A 17,277-nucleotide genomic window follows, 5' to 3' on the forward strand; every position below is an offset into this window, starting at 1 on the left:
ATCCATTTTATATAAACAAATCATATGCTATTTTTGTATGAAAATATAAGATAGTATTTTTTTTATCAAATGCTGTGTGTCAATGTTTGCGCATGCGCACAACAACCTAAAGTTTGTTATGATCAGTTAAAAGTTACCGCGAAAATGATTCTAGTTAATCAACCTTTTACATATCAGCGGCCTGCCCCAGTGTTTAATGCAGAACCGCACTGTTTTTCAACAAAAAAGGTAATTATATAATGTGATGCGAGTGTATAGGGGCTTGATTGAAATACTAGGAAGTAGGTAATAGAATTCCTTGAAAATTACAGGGCTCGTCCACCTACGTTGTACCAGTTGTGTTGCCTTCGGCTTCGCCAATATATAAATTATTTCTCACTGGTACTGCATTTATAACCCAATGGTATCTAATTACACATCAAATATAACTTTTGTTGATTTATCATAAAACTTCACCCTGATAACACTGAGTCACCCCGTGATTTGGCTATGTTGCCCATATCTCAAATTAGGTATGGGCACAAAAAGAAAGAAAGAAAAAAAAATAACCATTAAATTTTTGTTGCATATGAAAGACCATTTCATTAACAACAAAACATTTGGTAAATGTTCAGTTTTGCACCTGGACGCAATGTAGCAATAGAAAATTAATTATTTTGTAAATTATAATGTATGAATGGAATATGCAATTTTCTTGGCAGAAATAAAAAACAAGAAAGTTGCTAAAACAGATTTCGGTAAATATTTAGTTTCAACCATGGGAGGAATATAGCAATGGAAAATTAAATATTAATTTTGTAAATTAAAATGTATCAATGTAATATGCAATTTTGTGTGCGGAAATGAAAAATAAAAAAGGTGCCAAAACAGATTTCTTAAGTATCAAAGTTGTGTATGACGAACGGTACGCCATGTTTGTTATGGTAGATTCCGACGTCGAAGAAATGAAAGGATAAATTCGTCTAAGGTAAACTAACCTAACCTAACCTGTGTTTAATAAATCATTACCTACAAATTAGATGTCATCCGACTCGTCCTCATTGTCGTCGTTGTGAGAGACGTTGGTGGGCTTTTCAACCACTCTCTCAGCTTGCGGAGTATACAAATTAATATATAATTTTCTGTTGCTATATTCCTCTCATGGTCGAAACTAAAGATTTACTGGTTAGGTTAGTTTAGTTTACCCTAGACAAATTTATCATCCTTTCATTTCTTTGACGTCGTCATCTACCATAACAAACATGGCATCCCGATCCTATGCTACCGACTTCGTTCATTAGCATATTTAGCTTGTAGCAAGGTATTTTTATTTTTATTTCCGCACACAAAATTGCATATCATGTTGATACATTTTAATTTACAAAATTAATATTTAATTTTCTATTGCTATATTCCTCCCATGGTCGAAACTAAATATTTACCCAGATTTCGTTAGTAAGTAGTTGCGCGGGATGAATGGTACGCCATATTTGTTATGATAGATACCAACGTCGAAGAAATGAAATGATGATAAATTCGTCTAACCTTACCTAACCTGTGTTTAATAAATTGGTACATACATATACCAAGGCTTTTTCCCCCTTACAAGGGAGGTAGCCAAAAAGGAAAAGGCATAAAATCATTCCCACCCATTCCATCCCAGAATACACTCCACACCCCTCCACCCTCCCTCTTATCTTAGCACCTCCTGGATGACGGGTCATCCAAAGGATCACAAAGGCAGAGCATGCCGACAGGAGACCTTTTGGTCCATATCTGCACCTTGTCCACTGCCCTGGGTCAGTAGCAGTGTCGCAAGACACAGCACATCCACAGCAAGGCCACTTCATTAAATCGGCGACCCTCCTTCTCCGTCCCCCCATGCATAAAAGGAGAAGATGGAGAGAAATCCCTTCGGGCTGTGTCAAATTTTGCTCACACATACTACCTCACCCCCCATCCCCCCGCCCATTCCATAAATTGATAGCTGCAATTTATAGGTCATCCGGATAGTCATCGTGAGAGATGTTGGCGGGCTGTTCAATCATTCTCAGATTGCAGGGTATATAGGGTTCTTGCAGCTTGAAGGAATGCATGGATTTTCAGCTCCATAGTATTCCTTCAGGAATATGTACCTCGCAAGGGGAGATGACAAACACTTGACAGAGAAGATGGCAGACCGATCTTATGCTAGTGACTTTGTTCGTTAGTATATTTGCTTGTAGCAAGGTATTTTTGATTTTTATTTCTGCCAAGAAAATTGCATATTACATTCACGTATTATAATTTACAAAATTAATATTTAATTTTCTTTTGCTATATTGCGTCCAGGTGCAAAACTGAACAAATACCATTTTTTTTTTTTTTTTTTTTTTTAATAGCTTGAAAATAAGGGTGATACGATTATTTAAATTATTTTTCTATTCCGATATTTTGGCTAGACTACCATAACAAAGTGTGAGAATTAAAGGTGGTAATTTGTAAAGTTTGGTAAATGTTCATTTGTGCATGTGGATGCGATATGAGTGTTAGAAAATTAATTATTAATTTTGTAAATTATAATGTATCAACGTAATATGCAATTTTCTTGACGGAAATAAAAAAAAGTTGCTAAAACAGATTTCGTAGTCACAGCATTATCCATAGGTTAGAACAGAACAATTTATCAGCACTTGTTGTGGCTCAGGTCAGTAGTATATTGCTTGTAGCATTATTCCATCAAAAAACATATTTTACACTGATGTGTTATAAATTACAAGATATTCATCAGGTCGTTGTCAGGCATAGTGATAGCCAGTTTTGGCATTCTATTAGACTTGGGATGGTTTGGACACATGGAAAGTGAGTGAAGAAAGATTAGTAAAAAAAAGTGTGGAAAGCAGAGGTGGATGGAGTGAACATGAGGGGACAACCAAGGATGAGATGGATGGATGGTGTAAAAGGGGTATTGGGAAATAGGGGAATGTCTGTTGAGGAAGAAGACAGAAGATAAGGGTGAGTGAAGAATGGTTGTATTTACATAATTGTAGTATACAGGAAAGGAACAATGCTTGTTGGGTCCCATCTTCTATTCTCTAATTTTCTAACATACCTAGACTCATGGGGGGTGAGTTAGTATGTGTGAGAAAAAATTGACGCAGCCCAAAGGGATTTCTCCCCATCTTCTCCTTTTGTGCAGGGGGGGTCACCGATTTAATGAAGCGGCCTTGCTGTGGATGTGCTGTATCTTGCAACACTGCCTCTGACCCAGGGCATTGGACAAGGTGCAGGGATGACCTGTCATCTAGGAGGTGCCAAGATAAGAGGGAGGGTGGAGGGGAGTGGAGTGTATTTAGGGATGGAATGGGTGGGAATGGTTTTTATGCCTTTTTCTTTTTGGCTACCTCCCTCATAAGGGGGAAAAGGCCTTGGTATATGTATGTATGTACCAAGACTCAAATTCATGTACAGTTCCAACTTAATCCATATCTTTGATTTCTAATTATCATATTTAGATTTGAACTCGTCTATTGTTTGAGCTTGGGCTACATCACCTTCTAAGCTATTCCACATATTTATACATCTATATGGAAAACTGTATTTCTTCACATCCTTTGGACATGTGGTCTTTCTTAAAGCCTTCCCATCTTTAATCAGATCTTTTTTATCAATGGAATCTATCCCCTTTAGTGACCTGAGCACTGTAATCATGTCACCTCTATCTCTTCGATCTTTCAAAGTTGGCAGACCCAGTACACTCAATCCTCAATTGAGTGGACCTCGAATTTGCAGACTTTCGATTTAGCAGACAAAAAAGTGTCCGGTAGTAACAGGGAAATTCCGGAAGAAGTCCAGAAAATGAAAATTTGTCCGATAGGTGTCCGGTAGTAACAGTCAAATACCGGACAAAGTCCATAAAATGAAATTTTGTCCGGTAGTAACGGTCAAATAGTACCGGACAAAGTCTGTAAAATGAACATTTATCCGATAGTAACTAGATTTAAGTTAAAAAATGGTTCAATTTCTTCTTTATATGTAATGTACATCATTATACATATGAACTGTAGCTTTTTATTACATATCTAATATGTATGTGCACGCTGAAACCTAATGGACTTATGTACGGTATCCAGTATTGGCTATGGTTATGGGCAGGTCCATAAGTTGTAATATAGGATAAACTTTTATCCCACCGTCGGAAAAGAAGACACCATTGTCGAAAGTTCTCTATATTTTGATCACTAACTATGATCCTCGTCAGCAGAATGAGTTCATAGTAGAAGACATACATATATACAGAAAATTTATATATGTATATGTCTTTCACTTTGTACTCATTATGCTGTAGAGGATCACAGTTAGTGATTGAAATATACAGAACTTTCAACATTAGTGTCTTCTTTTCCGACAGTGGGATAAAAGTTTATTTTACTAATGTGCTACAATATTACTTTGTAATATAGGAAATAAATGCAATTTTCTCTTCCAGGCAAAGAGTGCATGCAAATTTGTTCCTCCAAAAGCACCGGTCAAAAGTTGCCCAGTCAGAAGAGTATTTTCACGGATTCAGTGTAAAGAAAGGCCTCAGCCAGTCTCCTTTAGGAATGATTCAGATACATGTAAGTTTGCATTATAGTTGGATTTTATTTTCATTGTGTAGTGGTATGTAATGTTAATTATGTTTATCCATATATTATTCAGTTTCTGTCCATAAACAGAGCAGTGGAAAAATATCACAGTGACCATACAAAAGGCCAATAAGCAACATGTTCCAAGAAGCCTCAGGAAAAATGTACAGCATTTACTAGAGATAGACATCTTTGAGAGAAAGCAAGATAAAATTAAAAATAAACTGAAACCCACAGAACAAGTTAGAGAACTGCTACATACATAAATATAACAAGGGCTTTTTCCCCCTTACAAGGAAGGTAGCCAGAGTCAAAAGGCATAATTCCATAACCATCCATTTCATCCCCACCCATTCCACTCCAAATCATCACCCCTCCCTCCCTCTCATCTTGGCTCTCCTGGATGACAAGATGACAAGTCATCCCTGCAGCAAGGTTGCTTCATTTGATCAACAGCCCCCTCACCATCCCATCATCCAGTAACATTGAAGACTGGGAGAAATTCCTTAAGGTTGTGTCAAAATAGCTTTAGCACATAACCACTCCATAAACCCCCCTATCCCCCACCCATTCCCTTCCATGCATCACAATATCATCCATACACAGCCATTCTCCAGTCACCAACAGACATCCCCTTCTTGCTCAATGCCTCTTTTACCCCATCCAATCTATCTCATCCTCAGTTATCCCCTTATGTTTACTCCATCCACCTCTGCCTTCCACATTTCTTTTACAATTGCTACAACAGCTAGAAAACAAATCAGAAAACAAGAAATGGCTAGTACATTTTGTAGCTGGTAAACAGTGCAGAGTAACCCAAAACAACCAGATATCTGAGACCAAAAGACTACAATTGAGTTCCCCAAGGAGCAATACTCTTACCTACATGATTATCCTCTTCATAAGTGATCTCTCCACACCAAATCCATAGCATAACATCAAAACACACACCCATACAGATGATTTGATGTTGAAATAGGATGGATGCCTCCCCTCAGGATTCATCACTTACTTTGCTCATCCCAAACAACCATCAATCAAAGAACCATTCAGTAGTTGAATTAAATGGACTTTCATCAGAAACAAACCCTAGAATCCTAGGCCTCACTTTTAATACCTGTATTTTAGTCCATACATTAAGGACCTGGTAGTGGAAATCAGCAAGAAAATATATTAAGATTGGAAGCTAGGACAATATATTGTGATAGACTCTTGCTACATTGCTTCTGACCCAGGGCAGTGGATGGGATACAGGGATGACTCATCATCCATAAGGACCTAAGATGAGAGGAAAGAAAGTGTGGTGGATGGGAGTGGAATGGGTTGGAGTAGGTACGTGCCTTTAACTTGGCTACCTCCTTTGTAAGGGGGAAAAGGCTCTTGCTATATGTATATATGTGTATATATATATATATATATATATATATATATATAAAACTAGGACAGACTTTGGTCAGCAGAAGGAAACTAATCCATCTACAAGCAGATCTTGAGCACAAAAAAAAAAAGACACCCTGGAATCTGCACAAAACAAAGCATTGAGAATAATGTACATACATATATGCCAACAAGTCCTTTCCCCCTTAATAATGGAGGTGGCCAAGTAAAAACATACTCCCATATTGCACCCATCCAGAACCCATTTGTTCTCCCTCCCACCTTAGCTCTTCAAGGATCATCCCTATCCCTCACCAAACTGCTTAGGTCAGAAGTAATAGTAAGGCACAGCACCTCCATAATGGCCTGATAGTCAAAGCTGATTTACCCCCACATGGTAACCTCACCCCCTCATTAATTAAATAAATATACAGTGCAAACAAGAAGTTGCTTTGGGCCACATCATTTCTTCATCCATTTACAACCACTCTGTTCACATCTGTCCTTTGCCCTCTCACTCATCTTGTTCAACAGGTCAAGGTCAGCTTGTGACCCATGGAGCTTATGAAGCAAGACTTTGTTGTTCTGCCAGTGGTCTGACTTCTAGATGCTGTCCGTGCCCAATGGTTACATTATTCCTGATTGGAAGGGGCTTGTAATTTGTGTTCTGAATTTTTTTATAATGAGATTTTTGCTTGGAAGTTAACTTATTTTTGTCTGCATTTCAGCATTTATTGAACAAAGTCCCATATATAGACCAGAGAAAAGTGATTCTTATTTTGAGCAGTGCTATGTGATTGAAGAGAAATTGGGGGCAGGGTCCTTTGGAGAAGTATACAGAGTGAGAAGCAAAGAAGATGGTCGTCTATATGCATGCAAGAAAACATTGCTTCGATTTAGAGGAGAATCTGACAGGTCAGTGATTTTGTTGGGTTTTAAGGACTTTAGTGACACTCTTGTTTACTGACTCCCTCTGTTCCCTCCCCCCCCCCTCATCCCACATAACATTTTTGTTTACTTTATCACTTCCTCCTTCAAACATATCCATTTTTCCTCTCCTCCTGTTCTGGTTGAAGTCCTTCCAGACCTTCTTATGTCTTGACTTTTCATAGGAGGAATATATGTAGTCAAAGACCCTAAGTTCTCCCACTCTATCCCATTTAGTTCCCTTTTATGAAACTCATGTTGTTCTTGCTACCACCAAAGGGAATCAGGAAGAGGTAGTCATAGAAGGTGGAAAGGACAGATTCAAGGAAATAGCATAAAGAAGAAACACTATTAGTACAAGAGTATCTTAATTTCTTTATGCATAGAGATTTGTTACTCTAACATGGGCAAATGATGTGGGGCTGTGGTTCGTAGAGGTAATCCAAAACAGCCCTTGAAAGTATTGATTATATGTTACAATGCATTCAGTGCCCCAGCACAGGGCATTGCCTGCATAGAAGTTATTCAGTCAATTTGTTGTGCATTATTGCATGATATTTTGGCATAGCCTGAAGGGATTTCTCCCTGTCTCCTCTTTTTCTGTGTGATGGGACAAAGATGAGGTGTTGCCAGTTAAGTGAAATGGATTTGCTGTGTCTTGCTTCTGACTCAGGGCAGTGGGCGGGATACATGGATGACCTGTCATCCATTAAGAGCTAAGATGAAAAGGTGGTGGATGGGAGTGGGTATATGCTTTTTGACTTGGCTACCTCTATTGTAAGGGGGAAAAAGCTCTTGGTATATAGAATCCTTTCCAGTGGCATATGAACTGTTGCATTGCCAGAATTGTACTTGTATATCAGTCATTTACTCGTTTTCTTTCTCATTCTTCCACTAGACGACGGAGGATGGAAGAAGTACAGAAGCACGAAAATTTACCTAAACATCCCAATTGTGTTCAGTTTTTTCGGGCCTGGGAAGAGAAGCAACACCTATATATGTTAATGGAAGTTTGCCAGGCCTCCCTTGCACATTTGGCAGAAGACAAACATGATCTCCCAGAATCATTCATCTGGGAAGTTCTAGTGGACCTACTTCAGGTCAGTATTCTTCTTTTTTATGGTTTTAGCTTAAGAGTTGTTTCAGAAATGGGTGCATCTATATTGGACTTCCCAAGACAAATAATAATTTCACTGGCATCCTAGGGATAAATCTCCCAACAACAGACTCCAATTACCCAGGCTCCAGCTACTAAATCATTTCACTGAGTGACTTACAGGCTGTACCAGTAGCTCTGGTTAGTTTCCTGGGGGCAGTGTATATGAGTATACATTTAGATTTATTCTTTTTCTTTTCTTTATTTTTGCAGGGTGTAAATCATCTGCATAGTCATAATTTACTTCATATGGACATAAAACCAGAAAATATATTTATTGGCCTGGATGGGTTATGTAAACTAGGAGATTTTGGACTGGTGGTTGATGTGCCAGAGGTAAGTAGTTGGTCCCAATGTTTGTTGGTGTATGGAAACTAATGTTTAAATTTATACTTGTGTTTATGAAGACCCATGGTATATTTTCTATGACATTTGTCTACAGATATTGGTTGACAAGTCTTTTCTTTTATCTTATTTCTTGAACCATTAAAGAAGCTGTTATTTCACCAATCCCTTGTAGTGCACCCTGAGATTGATTCCCTGAGTTAATGCTCATTGTGAAATAATGGGGTTATTGCTGACAAAATACTCCAGTAAATTAATTATTATTTACAGGATGATGTGGTTGAAGCAGTGGAAGGAGATCCAAAATATTTGGCTCCTGAGTGTCTAAATAGTACCTTTGGACCTGTAGCAGATATTTTCAGTGTTGGAATGACCATCTTGGAGTTGGCAACTGATCTTGACCTTCCCAAACATGGCTACCACTGGCATCAGTTGCGTAATGGTCAGCTGCCCCCAGTTGCCAGCAGTAAGTTTTCATGTTCATTGTGGATATTAAAGGATGGCTTTTCTCTATTTCTCTTTTTACTATTACCACAACTTCTCCTAGTCAATGTTCTGGTTTGTTTGAGTATTGAAGTAACACCTTCTTTTCAGCATTGTCAACTGACCTACAATCCGTATTGATGATGCTTCTAACCATCGATCCTAGTCATAGACCACGTGCTCATGAAGTGCTTGAAATGCCTATTGTGCAAAAGGTAGTACGAAGAAAGAAGATTCTTGATGCGTGGCGAAGAAGGGTGAGTGTTTTATTGTAATCTATAATTGTCTTATATTGGTGTGGGACAGTTTCATTTTCACTAATTGAAACTAGTACGAGGGGAGCAGTTGCCAATTATCAGCTCTCCATGTGGTGAGGGTGAGCCTGAGCCAGGTTTTAGTAATGTAACCACAGTTGTTTATTGTGTACATGGATGGGGTTTTATGGTAGGTATATGCAGGAGTGATTGATTATTTGCAGAGGCACTGCTTTTGTTGCTTGGTCAGATGTAGGTCCAAGGCAGCTGGTGGAGTTTGGGGGGGTATGCAAAAGGAGAAAGTAAGTTGATATGGGTAAAGTAATGATATCCACACAGGGTGAGGGTGGTAGTGAGTTAGGTATGTTTTAGAGGAGAGGGGCTAAAAATGGATATTTGTAAATGTTTAGGAGGATATGTAGCAGGGAATGGACTGAAGGAACTGTAGAGTGAGGAAAACACAGGTATTGGGGGATTGTCCTACAACACTGGATGGGGCAGAGGCTTGTAATTCATGGGAGACTGAAAGGAGAAGTTTTAGATGAAGTGTTCATGAATTATGGGGATGGTCACAAGGATAGAATTAGAAATGAGGTGATACAGAGAGCAGGGATGGAAAGGGAGATGGCAGATAAGGTTGATGAAAGAATATGGGGATGGTTTGAGCAAATATTAAGAATGAGTGAAGAAAGACAAGCAAAAACTGGAAAATGAGAAGTGGATGGAGTGAATTTGAGGGGAAGACTGAAAATAAGATGGATGGGGGTGAATGGGGCCTTGAGTAACAAGGGGGATGTCTGTTGAGCAGGGAAGGGAGAGGGCAAGAGAAAGGTTGAGTGAAGAATGGTTGTGAATGGATAATAAATTAATGCAGCCCTGATTTATTTATTTCCACTTGAGTCATAGAAGGCGACAAAAATGGGACAAATAAAATCAATGTTCGTGGATGTGGTACAGATGAGAGTAAATGGGAAGAGATAGACAATATGTTTGTGAGAAGAAACATAGATGCATTTATTTTGTGATTATGATTAGTGTTAATAGGAATGTCATGTTTTTAATTTTTTTCACTGCAGGTAAATCAAGTTAGAAGTTGCTTTATTCAAGTGTGGATATGGTTGATGCTCATGTTTTCAGTTGTGGTTCTTCCACTTCAACCACTAAGAAGACTTAGTCAGTCAAAAGTGGAGTCCAGCAAACATGACCATTCAACAGGATCTTGTGGAGATTCAGATTTGGCAGCATTTTCTGATGGTAAATATTCTTCTTCCAGTTACAGTATTAATGAAGAACTTCCTTCAGGTGAATCGATGATCATTGTCTTGAGTAGGCGAGGTGACAGGGGCGGGGGCTGCTGTAGTAAAGGACTGGAAATAAACCAGCTTCTTCTGTTGGGCCCTATGTTACATTTGGCTTTAGCAGCCCACCACTCCCACCCCAACCAAGGCTGAGTTTTGCATCTCTAAAGTGCCAAAATAGGAAGGATGAATGAGTTTTGATGTGGGCACATGTTGACTGCTGTTTCTTCATCAAACTCCATCAGTTTAGATATGGTGGAGAGGAGAGAGCAAGCTCATTTCTCCGGCAGTTTTGTTGTAGGATGGGGATCGTATTTGCTGTTTCCCAGATTGTTGGGATGCCATTGTGCAACCTTTATTGTCACTATCAAGATCTTCTGTGTGTGAGTGTTGCAGTTTCTTTATGACATGCTGGAGAACGGTAGGGTAGTTTCTGTGTCTTATCTTTATCTTGTCTTTTTTTTTTTTTTCAGTCACAGCGGCAGGTGATATGTTTCAATTATATAATTTCTAAATTTGTTTGTAAGTAATGGTTTTTGCTGATATTTCAGATGAGGGATTTGATTCCAGCTATGCACACCCAATCAGTGACTTGTCTTCATCCAGTGATAGTTTCATCAGTAGTGCTACAAAACCACCCATTAACTCTACTCCAATCATCTACAGGAGTCATCGCAATAGCAGACTCCTAAGGTCCCCAAAATCACACAGGTAATATGAGTTGATATTTGGAATGTTTGCAGTTGGGCTGATTTTATTCACAGAAATTTTTGCTGTTTTTTTCTTAACCACTTCACTACGGGCCAAAATCTCGCGGGCAGCATTAGCTGCCAGACGTACGATGTTTCGTCATAATACTCGCATCATAAAAAATAGTCACTGCTTATATCGATCGTTCTTTCACCCGTGAATTTTGATAACCATAGAAAATGTGATGAAGACAGTTTAGAGAGTATGTCATTATGCAGGGGCAACTACAATAAATATAATCAAGACGCCGATATGGCAGCCTCCCGTATCCACTTGCTCCTCATGCCGCCTACGTAGGCGGCACCATATGGAAGGGGTTAATGCATATATATCGAAAGTTGTTTTGTCTTATGCATTATAATTTATTAAGGACCCTTTTTTGTGCAATAACAAATTTAGAGGAAAATATATCAAATGCTCAGCAACAGCAACAAGAATTCACTTGATTTACCTTGAACTCCAGTTATTGAAATTTGGCAAGCTGTGTGCAAAGTAGGACAAGAGAAACATATAAGAGGTGCAAAAAATAGAAGAGAAGCAAAACATAAGAGAAAGGAGAACAGATGTAAAATTGGGGGGAGTATGACAAAATTTTGAAAGTAATAAAAAGATGTTTTGGAAGGAAGAGGAGGTGAGTCAGAGAAGAAAATGTTAAAGGCACAGATGGACAGATGTTAACAGAAGAGGAGGCAGTGATGGGAAGATGGGCAGTGTTTTTGAAAGCTGCTGAATGTGGAGGAAGATAGGGATTGGTGGTAGCAGTGGGAGGCGGGAAGAAAATGACAGTGATGGAAGAAAGTAAGAAAAGATGGGAAGTGCTTGTAGGTAACCCCGGCCATACGAGTGCCAGCACACGTAGGCGTCATAGGGGAGCGAGTGTATTCGCCGAGGCTGCCATATCGGCGTCTTGAGTTATAATTTAATTGTAGTCGCCCCGCCATAATGACTTTCTTTCGTAATTCTTTTGTAATCGCATTTTCTATGGTTATCAAAGATGTCACAATAGGGTGAAGAGAGAACGATCGATATAGGCGGGTGACTATATTTTTAGGTTGCCGAGTTTGATATTACGTACACGGCGTACGGCTGGCATTGGCTGCTGCCACCGAGATGCTAAGTCCATGACGCCTACGTGTGCGGTCACCGTATGGATGGGTTTATAAGTATTGAAAATTATGAAAGCAAGGCACCTGGATTAGGTGGGTGTCATGATGAGTGAAAAAGGGAGGTATTGTAATAGTGGACTCGCTAGTGAGGTTGTTTAATGTATGTCTAAGAGAGGATAGAGTGCCAGAGGACTGAAGGGATGCCTGTATAGTTCTGCTTTACAAAGGAAAAGGGAGCAGATGTGAGTGTAGTAGTTTCAGAGGGATCAATTTTTTTAGTGTAGTTGGAAAGGGTTATTAGAGGGTCTTAACTGGGAGGTTTGGGAGAGGAACAGTGTGGGTTTAGGAAAGGTAGGAGTTGCATGGATCAGATTTTTGTGGTAAGGCAGATGTGTGAGAAAGCTTTAGCAAATGGGCCCTTATATGGATTTGGAGAAAGCTTATGACAGAGTAGACAGGAAGGAACTGTGAGAGGTGTAACAGATATTTGGGATTGGGGAAAGCTGTTAAAAAAAATTTACAATAGTAGTAGAGCCTGAATTAGATTTGGAAATGGAGAGAGTGAGTGGTTTAATGTAAAATTGGATATGTGACAGGTATGTCTCATGTCACCTTGGCTGTTCAATATTGGGCAGAAACTTGGAGTTTAAAGGAGGCTTCTTTTACATGAGGGGATAAGGAGTGAAGGTCACCAAGTAAACGAACCAGTGGGGCCCTACTGCGGATGTCCTGTGTCTTGCTGTATTGCTTCTGACCTGGGCATTGGGCAGGAGACTGGGAGGACCCTTCGTCCACAAGGAGCTGTGATGAAAAGGAAACAAATGGGTGACAGATAGGAGGGGTGGGTGTATGCCTTTGCTGGCTATTCCCTTATAAGAGGGGTAGACAGAAAGGAGCCTGAATGCATTTTGAGATGAAGAGTTTAAGAAGCATGTTGGGAGTTACAAGGATGGATTGAATGAGAAATGAGGTTAGGAAGAGAATGGAGGTAGAAAGAGAGCTGGCAGATAGGGTAGATCAAAGAATGCTGAAGTGGTTTGGATATATGGAGAGAATGAGTGACCAAGGGCATGATTCATTAACTCCACACTACAAAGTCCTTTGTATGGGGCACTGTCCTAGCCTCCCGATATGGGGAATTTGTGATGTTAAACTGAATCATCATCATAATTGTTTCATATATTTCTTAATTGGATGATTGATTTGGGTCACCTTATTATGAAGCAGTGGAATTAAATCGGGTAAAGGTATTGGGCCCTGTTGTAGAGGTGCTATATATCACCATGTTGCCTCTGACCCGAGCAGGGTGTTTGGGGACAGGTTTGACCCTTCATTCATGAGATGCCAAGATATGAAGGAAAATGAATGGGATTTTGGACAAGTGTATGCTTTGACTCAACTACCCCTCATGTATGAGGGGTGAGGGGAAAACTTTTGGTGTGTGTCTTTCTTTGTATTTCCCTTTCCTCTCATTCATTGAGGTGTAGGAGTGACATTTGTTGATTTTCAGTCGTCTGGCACGTGTTCCAAGCAACACATTCTATGTTGCATGCTTGAGAAACAGTCTTCAGAAATCATCCCTACCCATGTATGTATTATGATATTATGGTAAACTTCAGATATGGAAGTATACATAGATTGCACCTTGTGTTATAATTAGCCCTGTCACCCATAGGGATAATATATGTTGAACTTTTATTTCCAACCAGTTTTGGTTTTCTATTGGACAAACAGGCAACATGGTGGCCAAGTAAGGTGTAGATCTGGGTATGAAATGATAGATGAACTGAGGTTTGAGTCTTGTAAGGCCATTCAGTTATAATTCACCTAGTTTAGCCTTCATATTCACAAATAATCAGTACTTACTATTTAAATGTAGTTGAAGTTTTCTGTAGCTTTTTATATACCAAAAGCCCTTTCCCCATCATAAGAGGAGTTGCCACACTGCTTCTGACCCAGGGCAGTGGACAGGATGCAGGGATGACCCATAATCCAGGAGGTGCCAAGATGAGAGGGAGGGAGGAGGGTGGAGGGGAGTGGAACATATAGGAAATGGAATGGGTGGGAGTGGTTTCTATGCCCTTTTCTTTTTGGCTACCCCCCGTGTAAGGGGGGAAAAGCCTTTGGTATATGTATGTATGTAAGAGGAGTAGTCAAGGTAAAGCAGACAACCTCTCAATGGGCATTAAAACTTGTTTAGTGCCCCTTCCATCTCAGCACCTCATGGATGAAAGGTCATCCATGTCTTTGCCAAACCACTTGGGTGGAGTGCAATGTAGGGAGGCTCAGCACTTCCACAGCAGGGTCAGATTGCTGAAGAGCAGATGAGAAGAATGTCCCTTTTGGCCATGTCATCCTTTCATCCTTTTACAATCTCCCTCCCCTCACTCCCCATCTTTTGCACTCTTCACTGCTCAACAAACATTCCATGTGCATCCAAAACTCCCTTTTATCCCACCCATTCATCACATTTTTGGCCCTCCTTTCAAATTCACTGTATCCACTTTTTTCTTTCCTTATTCATTCCCATCAAATAACCATACCACCTAAATGCAGTTATTTGAACCACTCATGGAATGGGAGGGGGCAAATTAAGATGTGGTATGTATGCTGTTTCATGTTTAACAAGCTATGGTCAGCTTGAATCAACCACATTTAGAAAGCACTACCTGTAGTTTAGTATTGCTAGTACTGATATACTTTGATACATAAAGTGTTGTTACTATGAGGATGGTATTTAAGGGAAAATTGGTAATTAATCAGTGGTTGATGGTAGATATTACTCATAACCTATTGCTTTTGAGATTTAGTAATGCATAAGTGATACCAGTGAAAGATGTGCACATAGCAGTGTATTATTTGTTTCAGGTGCTCAATAATAACCAACACTTGTTACACAAGATTTATCAAATTCATTGTTTTTATTGGTATATAAAGGCAAACTTTTCTCTTTTTTACAGTTTTATTAGTGATTTGCAAGTGAATAACCAATCACCTTTCCAACGGAAATGTGTTCCTGCCAACATTCTCACACCTTTCAAGGATGAAATTATGTGCGAATTTGCAGAGAAGACAAGTTACAGTGAGGTGGATTCGAAACCCAAACCTCAGACTTTGCCTGATGAAGAAGTGGAATGTGAGAAGGGTTTCAATTTGAATATTACCTCAAGAAATCTAATGGACATGTTCAATGCTGCAGAATTGTCTGATGAGGATGAGTAGCATATAGTGTTGTGTGTAATGAATTAACTTTGAGTAATTCATGGTGGCCTCAAAGAAAATTTATTATTTTGCCTGGCAGAAGTATACTATATTTTTTATATTTGGTATTTACTCATTATCTAAATGTGTTTAATTGTGATTGTAGCTTAAAAAGGTTATTTTATCATCATCATGCTTCTACACTCAGCTCTTGGACAGTGTTCCTTCTTACAGTTGTCATTTACCTCCTCCTGGATCCCCAGTCCCCAGCTGGCTTGGTGGCAATGGGCTGGCTCCACATGAAAGAAAACGGATTTCAACTCCTTGGACAGACACAAACGTGGGTGTTGGTAGTAAGATATGGTGCATACATTGTTTATTTGGGGTCATGTGATGCCTCATTCAGACAACACACATAAACAGTATGAAGTCCAGCACCTTCCTCCAATAATATACTCTTATTGGGGTAAAGGAATGCCTATGTGAGAGAAGAGATCAATCAATCTTTTGTCCCTGGTCTCTCTTGCAGAAAGCCCACATCCTTCCAATTAGCCAGCAACAGCCTCCAGATAAGTACCCCAAGGTTGTGCCCAAAGTTACACCAAGGTAGTGTCTGTTTAACACAGTGTGACAACAGGCTGAATTATTCGTCTCTTTCCTCCCACTTTCATCCTGTCCTATTTATTCCTGTCTTGTTCTATGTTTTCCTTGGCCTTTCAGTCTGTAACCTTAACGAAAGCCGAATGTTTAGGTACGTTAAACATATATACTATAGGATGTAGGATAATAGATGAGTTGTTCAGGCTACTCTTTTTATATATAATATATATATATATATATTTGTATTTGAAATTTGGGATAGGTAGGGTCCTCTTCAGTCTTCCTTTCTCTGTTTCAGGGATTTTTTAGGAACGTATATCCAACCTTGCCATTTCATGTAGGACATGGTGAACTGTATTTAAGCAATAAATCAGCATTTTCCCAAAATTATCAGATGTTGATTTGTATCACTAGTGGAATAAGTCAAACTATATTGTACTCCTATTTTTTCATGCACCATGAATGAAATATATTGGTTACAAGGGAGTCAAAAATATGGATAGTGTAATATTACTCTGCATTGCTTTTATGTAGATGCTGAAATTCACACGTACCTGTACATTTTCCTTCCATTTAAATCTTTAGAATAGATATTACAGTTGTCAGGAAGCTTTAATCATTCCAATGTGATTTTTGTGACTAAGGATAATGAAGTTTTTTTTTTTTTTTTTTTTTCCCCAATTTTTCTTATATGTGAGGTATTGGATTATAATTGGTAGAAGCTTGTGTATATTCCAGACTGTCTCTTAGCTCAGTATAGGATTATCTATTACCTTAAAATTTAGTAGGATGTTTACAAGACCAATTTCTTATTTGTACTGAAGAAGGAATATTAAAGTATACTTCTAATGGTAAATTAAGCATTAGGGACTTGCTAAATATTCTACATTAAGGCAGAGATACATGTTTATCTTAATTTTCTTTATTGAAGTGCTTTATTTTTTATCAACAAGGGTATAAGTGGCCTCCCCACAATACCAAGAAAATGGTTTAGCATTAGTTGATGTTAAAGGACTTTTCAGTTTGGAATTATTTTGTCGGAATTAGAGTTAACCTTCTCTTCCTCTGCTTTTGATTTCCCTGCCTCTTTCTCATTCACCGTAAGCCATTTAAGTGTGCAAACCAGTAGCTAGATTAAAGAGAGATTGAGATATTGTGGAAGCTTGTGAAACTAAAATCCATCCTTACTATTGC

The 17,277-nt window shown here is 39.0% G+C and overlaps 1 protein-coding gene across 3 annotated transcripts; it reads left to right on the forward strand.

Moving 5' to 3' along the window:
• Positions 1 to 97: 97 nt before the first annotated feature.
• LOC143037541 (membrane-associated tyrosine- and threonine-specific cdc2-inhibitory kinase-like) lies at positions 98 to 17,266 on the forward strand. 3 transcript variants are annotated; one of them, XM_076205934.1, is made up of 11 exons: positions 98 to 228; positions 4,448 to 4,577; positions 6,692 to 6,878; positions 7,789 to 7,990; positions 8,260 to 8,382; positions 8,662 to 8,857; positions 8,986 to 9,131; positions 10,205 to 10,382; positions 10,978 to 11,137; positions 13,793 to 13,870; positions 15,243 to 17,266. In XM_076205934.1, the coding sequence occupies exons 1-11, from the start codon at positions 145 to 147 to the stop codon at positions 15,502 to 15,504; spliced, it is 1,746 nt and encodes a 581-aa protein (XP_076062049.1). In that variant the 5' UTR covers positions 98 to 144; the 3' UTR covers positions 15,505 to 17,266. The 3 variants fall into 3 exon arrangements, with proteins under 3 accessions (XP_076062049.1, XP_076062050.1, XP_076062051.1); XM_076205936.1 differs by lacking the exon at positions 98 to 228 and adding an exon at positions 347 to 403; XM_076205935.1 differs by lacking the exon at positions 13,793 to 13,870.
• The last annotated feature ends 11 nt before the right edge of the window (positions 17,267 to 17,277 follow it).

The sequence above is a fragment of the Oratosquilla oratoria genome, chromosome 22 (assembly GCF_046742065.1).
Source record: "Oratosquilla oratoria isolate Oo_2021 chromosome 22, ASM4674206v1, whole genome shotgun sequence".
NCBI lineage: Eukaryota > Metazoa > Arthropoda > Malacostraca > Stomatopoda > Squillidae > Oratosquilla > Oratosquilla oratoria.